The sequence below is a fragment of the Propithecus coquereli genome, unplaced genomic scaffold (genome assembly GCF_000956105.1).
Source record: "Propithecus coquereli isolate 6110/MARCELLA unplaced genomic scaffold, Pcoq_1.0 Scaffold10, whole genome shotgun sequence".
Classification (NCBI taxonomy): Eukaryota; Metazoa; Chordata; class Mammalia; order Primates; family Indriidae; genus Propithecus; species Propithecus coquereli.
This window is the reverse complement of record NW_012133858.1, coordinates 19,798,345-19,809,931: the sequence shown is the minus strand read 5'-3', so window position 1 is coordinate 19,809,931 and position 11,587 is coordinate 19,798,345. Positions and strand designations below refer to the sequence as shown.

The following is an 11,587-nucleotide window of genomic DNA, read 5'->3' as shown; positions in this document are numbered from 1 at the left end:
TGGGTACATGAAGATGATGCTGGACTTGGACTCATCCTTACAGATAATCTCATAAGACTCTTGGCCAACTGTAGAAGACAGGTGCCCACTGAGGAAATGGTATGGTGCAAGAACAAGTTTGGGGATCTGCTGGGATTTATCTACCTCTGATTATAGGTTTATGTACAAGTAGGGATTGTTTTTTAAACTCTATCTTCATTAAGGAAAAAGAAATGGGGTTTACTGATTTTTGAGAATGTTCTTTATATAACTGCCCGAGATTTTCTCAGGTTGTCTAAAATTAATTGCAGACCGAATGGAAAAGGCTGAAGAAACAAGACCTTACTCTCACTTTTTATAAGCTTTAAATACAGAAAATAATAGTTGGACTCTGGGCCTGTCCAAAAATAGTCATTTATTTTGTAAATTATAGCAGGTAGCTAATGATTATGAACAAAGATTAAGTGACTTGATTCAGGATGTTTATGAGTGCTAGGGGTTTTTAGAATATTTTTAAGCTTAGTGATACTACACAAGATAACAGAGGAAAAATGTTGTCTCAGATTTAGGACTACATAGTATCATTACATAATGAGTTTCTCTACCAGCTGAATTGAGTGAGTCTGTTTCTCAGATGGGTGAAAGAACTGGACTAAGAGCCAAGGGTCTTTTAAATTGTTATTTCTATTTTAACTTTGAGGGAATACAAAATAAATAATTTTGAGCTGACATGTTATTTTCATTAATTTTGTTTTAAGACACTTTATAACTTCATGAAATACTTACTGTGTATTTCTGCCTTTGGTTAGGTAGTCTCCCTTACTGGTAGAGCAGAAGTTTGGAAATTAGGGAGCTCTTCTAGTCTATTCTGTGTCATAGATTTACACTGTAAGGGATAATTTATCTAACCATCCTGGATCTGTTTTCTTATCTATAAATCAATAGCTTCACACTGCCCAGTAAGGGAGCCACTAGCCACAAGTGGTTATCGAGCCTTTCAAATGTGGCTAACACAAATTAAGATGTGCTATAAGTGTAAAATACACACCAGATTTCAAAGACTTAGTAAAACTATGAGAATATAAAATCTCATTACTGATTTATTTATATTAATATAATTGTTGGGATGATAATATTTTAGAAATATTGGTTAGATAAAATATATTATTAAAATTCATTTCACTTTATTTCTTTACTTTTAAAAATGTTGCTAGAAAATTTTAAATTCTGTATGTGGCTTATGTTATATTTTTATTGGACAGTGCTGGTCTGGACAATGTTTCCTAAACTGATTCATGAAATATTTATAAGTGTTCAGTGAAACAGTTGGGAAGAGGGACACTACCAATAGAACTTTAGTAGTGACATAAATGTTCCATATCTGCACTGTCTGTAGCTACCAGCAACTGGTGGCTATTGAGCACTTGAAATGTGGCTAGTTATGAAATATGAAAAATTGAAATGTAGAAAAAGAACTGAGTTTTAAATTTTATTTAATTTTAATTTATAAATAACTTTAAATTTAAATAACCATATATGGCTACTGGGACAGTGAAGATCTAAAGGATTTATGGGACTGTTTTATTCAAAGACTTGTATATCTAGGATTTGTTTATCATATTGTAAACTTGTTAATTAGTTTCATATAAGTATATATAGTTTGTGTTTATTATGAGTAATGATCAATAACAATGGTATCATTTATTGAGTACCTGTTACATAGCAGGCACTGTCCAGAGACAGGATTTGTGTAATAAATTATTTATTAAACCCTTAACTGTATCACTTATATTTTTAATATGCTTAATGCTTTGTGAATTCCAAGACACCATGTGGACTTACCGTCAAAATCTGATTTCTTTCCTTTCCTTATAAGGGTTCTTCCATGACAGTCAGGTTTCTTTTGAAAAGTCTGAGCAATGTGCTACTTTGTTAAAGAATTTTCTCTTGAAAGAGAAACTCATGCTTTTTACCAGACGACTCATGATGAAAATATTTTTTGGGGAACTTTTGAAGTTAAAGTTACGCTTTATTCTTTTGGCTTTAAAAGGGATATATGTACATACTTATAGGCACAGACTTGTAAGTACCAGTATTATGTAATATTCATTAAATATTTATTATATTTGTATGTGAAGGGATATGTACATACTTATAGGCACAGACTTGTAAGTACCAGTATTATGTAATATTCATTAAATATTTATTATATTTGTATGTGTATACACATGTATTTAAAAGTACTAGTATCAGGAAATGTTATTAATTAATTAATTTATTGCTTCATAGTGAAGAACTGGATTTCATCATGTCTGGAATCAAACGAACAATCAAAGAAACTGACCCTGATTATGAAGATGTGTCTGTGGCCCTTCCAAATAAGCGGCATAAAGCAATTGAGAATTCAGGTAGAAATTGACCTGCCTTAGAAAACTGTTTCTTTCTTTGTTGACATATGCCTCCCCTATAAGATTTATAGGAACTAAAATGAAACGAATTTTTACTGTTGTGTATAATTCGAAGGGGTTTGTGAGAGGGATTAGCTAAGTGCTTCATTTAATATTAATAGTAATATACCATGTGTGGCAATAAAAGGCAGAAGATCTGGCAGGAACATGATCAAGTAGACAGTGAAAGTGTCAATAATGAGATAGGCTACAAGTTTTAGCTATCATTTATGTTAAGTATAATCCTAAAGTCTCTGATAGGTATAGTACAATGTGGCATTATCATATGAGATGATTATAGGTGATACGTGGATTTTTTTATTTTAATAGTTATATGCTATTTTAATTTGCATTGAAAAAAGAGTGATCCCTTCAAACTTATAGTTTCATGGCTACTATTGCTTAGGATAAAGCTAAAATTATTTTAAAATATTTAATTGTGTTGGTAAAATGTTTCACGTGGTTCTCAGATGTGGTATATATCTTGAAGGTGGTATATGAATGATGGAAATTTGGGAAACATCTAGTTCAACACTGCGCTTAGCTTCTACTGGGTAGATTAAAGTTCAGAGGCATTAAATTACTTGCCCAATATTATATAATTAGCTGAAGAGCAAATTAACTGTGTGTCTACCCAGAATGTCTTAAGTTTTCTCAAAAAATTGCTAAATTTATGCTTTTAAAACAAATCATTGCTGAACTTCATTAATATTTATTTAAATAATCTACATAAGTTAATCCTTTTAGTAGGGTAAAGAAGGCATCCAAGTCATAGCTAAAGTGTTGCATTTTCACAAAGATTAGGATCCCTAGAATGTAAGTGGTAAAGAAAATTCTTATCTCTGCAAGTGCAAGCAAGTCATATATACTTCCAAAAAGTCTTTGTGAAGGGAAAATGATCAAATCCAATCCCAAATAATGAAACTATTTCACTGCAGCTCCCTCCCCCATTCAGTTGTAATTTTATTTATGAGGCAAAACCATTTCCTTTCAATAACAAGCCAAATAAATGTGAAAGTATCACGCAACTTAAATCTGTTATTCAAAAGCTTCACATGGCATAACTTTTTTTTTAATAAAAACAAGAATAGGGAAAAGTGATTGTTTTAGCAAGTTGTAACTTCAGTTTAAATCGAATGTAAGTTCCCAAATACCCTCCTTCAAGCAGGGGTAATTTTGTGTTTGTTACTGAGTGATAGTTTGTTTTTTTTCTACTCGGTGTCCATAGTCCACCTAATCCTAAACTTTTTTTTTTCCAAAATTTTTCTCTAAGTAGATTTGGTGGATGCTTCCCTTTGCTTATATTATTTTGTCTTATCTGTATCTTGTCTTGTTTTTCCTTGTTCCCTGAGGGATAATTTAGAAGTGTTTCTTCCTCAGTTTATGATAAAACACAGTCATCAGTGATCATAGTGTCTGACTCTCAGCATCTACTAAAAGTATCTGCTGGTTTATATATACAAGGTTTATATATACCTATGATACATACGCATGTATGTATGTTTGTGTTTGTGTGTATGTGTATATCCTAAAACTGGAAAACACTCTTTTCCTCAAATATGAGAAATGTATCAGTCATTTGCCTCTGTGCAGACATATCCACAGAATGCTTATACCATTACTAATTTCAAAATGCCAATCTAATGGCATGTTTAATGGGGAGAAAATGATACAGAATTGTCAAAGGGTCAAAATATTCTCTGTAATTTTTCATGTACTCCAAAGCATGGGTCCTGATATTTTCATATTACAAACACAGGATCATTTTTGCAGAATGTCAGGTTTGTTTTCAAGCAGTCATTTGGCTCCTCTTTGTTTTGTATCAAGCCACATTATGTATTTTGATATTTTTAACTTTGAGTTGCATATTGTTTTGATTAGTTACCATCTGAATTATGTCACCTTCAGAGGCATTTTCTTTCCTTCCAATTCTCTCTGTGCTCATTCCTTTGGGTAGTTGTGATCAGAAACTGCTGAATTGCTTGCTAGACCCTTCTCTGCAAAGGAAGTTTTATGAACTGCTCTAATGTCACAGACTACCTCTTCCTCCACGTAACTCTTTACTTTCTTTCTCTTTAGGGCTGTGGTTTTTCATAGGTCACCAACTATTTCTCTCAGAATCTTCATGGGTTTCGTTTTTCTTTTTTGGTAATTTTATTTTGGTATAATTTCAAACACAGAAAAATTGCAAGAAGCACCCATGTCTTGTCCAGATTAACTTACCAATTGTTTACAGTTTGCCACATTTGATTTATCATACTTTCCCTTCCCTGGACACATGCGCGCATGCAGATAGATAAGCACATGATTAATATTTTTCTTTCTAAACTGTTGGAGAATAAACTGGACACCTGTAAATACTTCTTTATATCTCTTAAGGGCATTCTCTCATATAACCACACCACAATTATCAGAAACAGAAAATTTTAACATTGCTATTAATACATTATGTTGCCTAATATTTGGTCCATATTCATTTTATCAGTGTCCCGGTATTATCAGTATTGTATCCACCTCCCACCCCCAGGATTTAATCCAGGGCACACAGGGCATTTTATTGTCCTGTCTCTGTACTATCTTTCATTCTCCTCAACCTTTCCTTGTCTTTCTTGACTTTTTTATTTGAATAGTACAGGCCAGTTATATTGTAGAACATCCTTCAATTTGGGTTTGTCTGATATTTCCTTGTGAGTAGATTCAGCATTTTTGTCAGGAAAACCACAGAATGATATCGTAGTCTTTTTAGTGCAGTATATCAGAAAGCACACAAAGTCAGTTTACCCCAATATTAGTGATTTTAATTTTTCATCACTTGGTTAAGGTGATGTCCACTAGGTTTCTCCACTTTAGAGTTGATATTAACATTTCTTGGGTTTCTTTTGCTTGCTGACTTAAGACAGACAATGATTAATTAATTAGGACTCAAATGTATTTTATATTCTTTGTACAGCTCGAGATGCTGCTGTGCAGAAGATTGAGACTATTATCAAGGAACAATTTGCTCTTGAAATGAAGAATAAAGAACATGAAATTGAAGTCATCGACCAGGTATAATGATGATAAATTGAAAAAACACCAGAGGTATTGGGAAAAAAATCTATATATAATGAATTAAAAAAAGTCTCTTGAGATAAAGTTGTTTGCTTTTTCCCTTTTGTTGTTCTTTGAAAAATAGTTTTCTTGTTTGAGGGGAAAAAAACCTATTTTTTAAGAAATGAAATTGCAGAAAGGATAAAAAATATTATCTGAAATTTCATTTTAAAATACAATCTTCTTTGCTCATGTGCTTAATATCTTTGTGGATATTTCTCAATGAATGTGCACATAAATATACATAGTAATATATTTACTTACATACCCTTGCAACAGTTTTTTTTACCATTTTACATCTTTGTCATTCTGCTAGATGGTAAATGTCACTCTTATTTTCTTTAATTATTAGAGAAGTTGAGCTCTTTTTTTTTTTTTTTTTGGTCATTTGCATTTCTTATTTTGTGATTTGTTTGTACATCTCTTTTATAATTGCCATTTTTTTAAAGTAATGAGTTAATATTTGTTTTTAGCGACTGATTGAAGCAAGAAGGATGATGGATAAACTTCGTGCCTGCATTGTAGCAAACTACTATGCTTCTGCAGGTCTTCTAAAAGTTTCTGAGGTAAGTATTCCTCATATTCAGTCATTTTGCAGCCACCCATATTTGTTGTGTGAGGGAAAGTTATGTCAGCGTGGAATCCCTGACTTGGAAACATTTATCTTTTTTATTTTAATTTTTTTTTTTTCCCCCCATAATACTCAGAACCATTCAGGAAACATTTATCTTGACCTTCAGAATTCAAGAAGCCTAGCCTACTTTCCTGGGACTTTACATAAACTTATTATTGTGTTCAACCATAGTCCTTCAGTCATACCTCTCTGCATTGTCTGTAATCCTAAGGAACACTTTTTTGTTTTTACTTAATCCTTCTACTGATTGTTAGCATTGTGCTAGGCTTTGCAGATGCAAAAATGAATGAGACCTCATTGCAACTTGCCCTAGTTTGTCATTTGATTGTGGCCTGTTTTGGAGTAAGTTATAGATTGGTTCAGTTTTTCCTAGCCTTTTATTCAAATAAATAGCAGTTTTTAGTTTGAGATTTGCCCTATTCCATAAGCCTGATTTCTCCCTCTACCTTTTTTTTTTTTTTTTTCAAAAGAGATGGGGTCTTGCCGTGGTGTTCAGACTGGAGTGCATTGGTTATTCACAAGCACGTTCATCGTGCACTACAGCCTTGAACTCCTGGGCTCAAGCCATTCTCAGCCTTCTGAGTAGCTGGGACTTTAGGTGCGCACCATCATGCCCAGCTCCCCAACTACTTTTAATGGAATATTTCGGATATACAGAAAAAAGGTGAAATAAGCACCTATTTGTGCACCACTTAGAGTTGACAGTTTTAGCATTTTGCCATATTTGCTTTATCTGTTTTATTTTTCTCTAAAATAGTTGAAAGTAAGTTCCAGGCATCATGCCACTTCACCCCTAGACACTTAAGCGTGTATTTCTTAAAGGAAATTTTTCTTTATCATCATAGTACCTCAGAAAGTGAACCAGTCCATACTCACATTTCCCCAGTTGTCCCCCGAATCTTTTAAAGCTGTTTTTTCCAAACCAGGATCCAGTTAAGGTTTATGGATTGTGTTTGGTTGTTTTGTATTTCTAGTTTCTTTTAAATCCACAACAGTCAGTCTTCTTACCCTTTTTCCTCCATGGTACTGACTTTTTGAAGAGACCAGGCCATTTATCTTACAGAATGTCCCACATTTTGGGTTTATTTTTTTCCTTGGGTTACTCCATCTTCTCTATTTTCCTGTAAACTGGAAGTCAAGTCTAAAGGCTTGCTTAGATTTCAGGTTAAATATTTCTGGCAAGAATACTTCATAGGTGATGCTGTATACTTGATGTTTTACCACATTAAGTAGGCACATAGTATTAGGCTGTTCTGTTAGGGATACTAAGTTTGACCACTTGGTTAATGTGATTACCACTAGATCATTCCAGTTATAAAGGCAAGTTTTTTCCTGATTTTGTTTTTGACAAGCAAATGAAAAATATCTGGCTCCTTTATCCTAGTAGTCTGTCCAAATTCTAGCATAGGGGATAGGACTAAACTGAAATAGAAATATTTCTTCCTGTTTAACATTTTCAGAATATAGCTTTTGTTTGTTCTTTCTCTTTTTAATTTCTTTTTCCTAATTTTTTTTCAATTTAGAATTAGTGTCAGCTAAATTTCCTCTTTGACAATACTGGCTCAGTGGGAACCAGGGAAAGGCTGGAGGGTGATAATAAGAGGTAATTGTCATATTTAGGCTTTTGTATTATCCTGTGGAGCTTTAGGGTACCTGGCATTGGTGCTACACTGATGTTGTCCTAGTAAAAACTAGAGCGTTATTTGAATTTAATCTTAAATAGTAGACAGGTATTTCTTTAGTTGCAGGAGTTTTCACAGTACACATTAGAATAATCTATATTAGTTTTCTAAGGCTACCATAACAAATTACTGCAAGCTTGGTGATGTAAAACAAGAGAGATTTTTTTATCTCACGATTCTGGAGGCTAGAAGTCCAAAATGAAGGCCTCAGCAGGCAGTGCTCCCTCTGAAGGCTCTAGGGAAGAATCTCTCCTTGCTTCTTCCTAGCTACCAGTGGTTGCTGCCAGTCGTTGGCTTGCAGCTGCATCACTCTGATTTCTGCCTCTGTCTTCCCATGGACCATTTCTCTCTGTGGTGTGTCTTCTCTGTATCTCTCTGTCCACGTTTCCCTCTTAAAAGGCTACCAGCCATGGTTACATCTGCAAAGACCCTATTTCTGAATAAAGTCACATTCACAGAATCTGGGTGGACATGAATTTTGGGGAGACATTTTTCAACTCAGGACAGATTCCAGTGTCATCTGTTGCATGACTCACTATGAAGTTCAACAGAAGGACATCAGGAGTTAGCATCTGCATGATGTAGCCACTCTGAGGTAGCTACTCTGTTTGAAAAGCTGGTTATTCATTTAATGTTTTGTTGCTTTATGTTAGCAGTTCTGATCTCTGTTATTTGGTGGTCTAGAAATACACTGATTTTATCCAGTTTTGTTCTGATTAGGATTTATTCAAGGATATTTAGTTATGCTTTTGTCTGTTATGATCAGGCATTTACTTATTGTTAGTTTGCAGTAGCAAAACACATTCATAGCTCTGAAAAACCATTGTTTTTGAAATTCAATGATTTTGTTGCTTCGACTCTGAAACACTAGGCTTTGGCTCCTTTTTTCTTACTAAAACAATTATTTTAATAGCACATTTTTAAAAGCTAGGCTTCCTAAGAACATAACTACAGTGTATCACATTATAATAGAATATACTGTATTTTGTATGCAAGTAACTAAGATACAGAAAAATACCCTAGGCTTCTGTACTGGACTGAGGGCAAACTTTGTACAACAGCATTAATTATTTTAAGGCAATCTATATTACTTTTACTCCTATGTGAGGGCCATTTCAAATATATTAGGTCATTAAATATGAAATGTCCAATTTTTAATGGAAAGTTTAGTTTGTTTTATCTCAAACAGGAATCAGTACAATTAATTAAACTATATGCCTAAACTATTGACACAGTTTTGCCATCTTAACGATACCTTGTTTATGCCAGTATGAAGAAGCCTGGAGAGGAAGTGGCAATGAAATCACAAAAGGCATTTTCAGCAACTTGTTGACAATTCAATATTTTTCCTTGCAAGAAGTGGACCTTTCAGTGGTCCACCACCTGAAAGAAGTGGTAGTCAGTTGGCATAAGGTCTGGTGAATACGGTGGATAACAGAGTTTCCCAAGTCCAGCCTCTATGGTTTGAGCAGCGTTGTTAGTGTGACTTGTGGTCAAGCGTTATCTTGCAAGAGGATTGGCCTGTCTCTGTTGACTAGTCTCGGCTGCTTAATCACAAGCATCCTCATCATTTGGTTGCAGTAGACATCTGCTGTAATACATTGACCAGGTTTCATGAAGCTGTAGTGGATAAAACCAGCGCTAGACCACCATTAGCTTTTTTTGATGAATATTTAGTTTTGGACTGTGTTTTGGCACTTCATCTTTATCTAACGATTGTGCCAAATACTTGCGATTATCAAAAAGAATCCATTTTTCATCACACATAACAATATGGTGTAGAAATGGTTTGTCTTTATGTCGTGACAGCAAAGAAAGGCAAGCTTCCAGATGATTTCCCTTCCGACACTCATGTAATTCATGTAGGAACCCATGTATCCAGCTTCTTTCTTTCTTTTTTTTGAGACAGAGTCACACTCTGTTGCCTGGGCTAGAGTGCCCTGGCATCATCCTAGCTCACAGCAACCACAAACTCCTGGGCTCAAGCGATCCTTCTGCCTCAGCCTCGCCAGTAGCTGGGACTACAGGCACGCACCACCACACCTGGCTAATTTTTTCTACCTTTAGTTGCTCGGCTAATTTTTTTTCTATTTTTTTAGTAGAGATGGGATCTCACTCTTGCTCAGGCTGGTCTCGAACTCCTGAGCTCAAGCAATCTTCCCACGTCAGCCTCCCAGAGTGCTAGCATTACAGGCATGAGCCACCACGCCTGGCTAGTCCAGCTTCTTTACCTTGCCATTTTGTTTCAGATGGTCCAATATTGTTGGAATAGTAATGTCAAATCTTGCTGCTAATTCACACCTAGGTTGTGATGGATTTGCTTCCACTACAGCTTTCAGCTCATTATTATCCACCTTGGGCTCACGTTGCCCACATGGCTCATTTTCAAGAAGAAAATCACCGGAACAGAACTTCTCAAACCATTGATGTACTGTGCATTCATTAGCCACATCCTTCCCAAACACTTCCTTGATATTTTTAGCTGTCTGTACTGCATTGGTTCCACAATGGAACTCATTTGAAAATAACATGAATTTTTTACTTATCCATGGTTTCACAAAAATTGCTCTAAAAAATGTGAAAGATAATCACAAGCCAAAAATGTGAGTTTGAAAGACTGAGGATGTACCTTTACAATAAACATAAAACAAGAAGTGTCAAAGTAAAATGTCAGAGATATCAACTGTCAAATTTTGTAGTTAAGGAAATTGAACATTTCATGTTTAATAACCTAATACATTTCCTTCATTTTTGTGTTTCTTTTAGGAAACTTATTTAGAGCAGTTGATGCGTTGGTGTAAAGTGATGTGAGACTTATTTTTTTGAGTCAAATCTTATTTTCCATATGTTACTGTATATTTATCTTTATTTCTCATTTATCCTCAGAAGATCCCACATCTTTAGCTTTTAGTGTTAGAAACTTTACATAATTATTTATCACTCTAATTTTTGTTTCGTTTGTCCAGACCATGTTAAAGAGTTTGGATTCCATTTTATGGGCGTCAGGAGATTTCGAAGGATTTTAAGCGTGATCCTGTAACAGATAAGGGTTTTGGAGAGATCAGGTTTTTGCCCACTTTTGATGGATTTGATTAAAAGTTTGTTTGCTTTCATTTTTTGTAGGGATCAAAGACATGTGATACAATGGTTTTTAATCATCCTGCTATCAAGAAATTTTTGGAATCACCGTCTAGGTCATCATCTCCTGCCAATCAGAGATCAGAAACACCATCAGCCAACCATTCAGAAAGTGATTCTTTATCTCAACACAATGACTTCTTATCTGACAAAGATAATAACAGCAATATGGATATAGAAGAAAGACTCTTAAACAACACGGAGCAGAGACCAAGCCGAAATACTGGAATGGTATAGTTGGATGGATTGGTGGTAGGCCTGAGGAGTGTTAAAGGAGACAGGAACTAATAATGCACATATTATCTCATTTAACTTTGGCAGGGACTCTAGGAAATAGATTGTTTTCCTTTTAGAAGGGGGAAAATGAATCTTGATATGGTTAACATTATATTTGCTCAAACGTATCAGAACTGAGAATTAAACCCAGGTGTTTCTAATTTTAGAGTTTAGGGCTATGTGCAGCACAGCTCCTGGATACCATTCACGTAGATATGAAAGAAACCTTTAGCAGTTGGCAATTCTGTGATCTTGCGCAAGGTGTTTCTACTTTGTCATATTTATTCTTTCAAGTGTTACGGCTCTTCAGTTTCCTTTGTGAGACTTTATATTAGTATAAT

General features: G+C 34.6%; 1 protein-coding gene across 1 annotated transcript in view; it reads left to right on the top strand.

The window, feature by feature from the left end:
• The first annotated feature begins 2,273 nt into the window (after positions 1-2,273).
• The window catches only part of YEATS2 (YEATS domain containing 2), an 82,167-nt gene continuing 72,853 nt past the window's right edge, over positions 2,274-11,587 (top strand). Inside the window, exons 1-4 of the mRNA XM_012640055.1 lie at positions 2,274-2,387; positions 5,377-5,474; positions 5,990-6,082; positions 10,956-11,201. Coding sequence (XP_012495509.1) covers positions 2,288-2,387; positions 5,377-5,474; positions 5,990-6,082; positions 10,956-11,201 — 537 coding nt within the window. The 5' untranslated portion in view covers positions 2,274-2,287. The remainder of the gene's footprint in view (positions 2,388-5,376; positions 5,475-5,989; positions 6,083-10,955; positions 11,202-11,587) is intronic.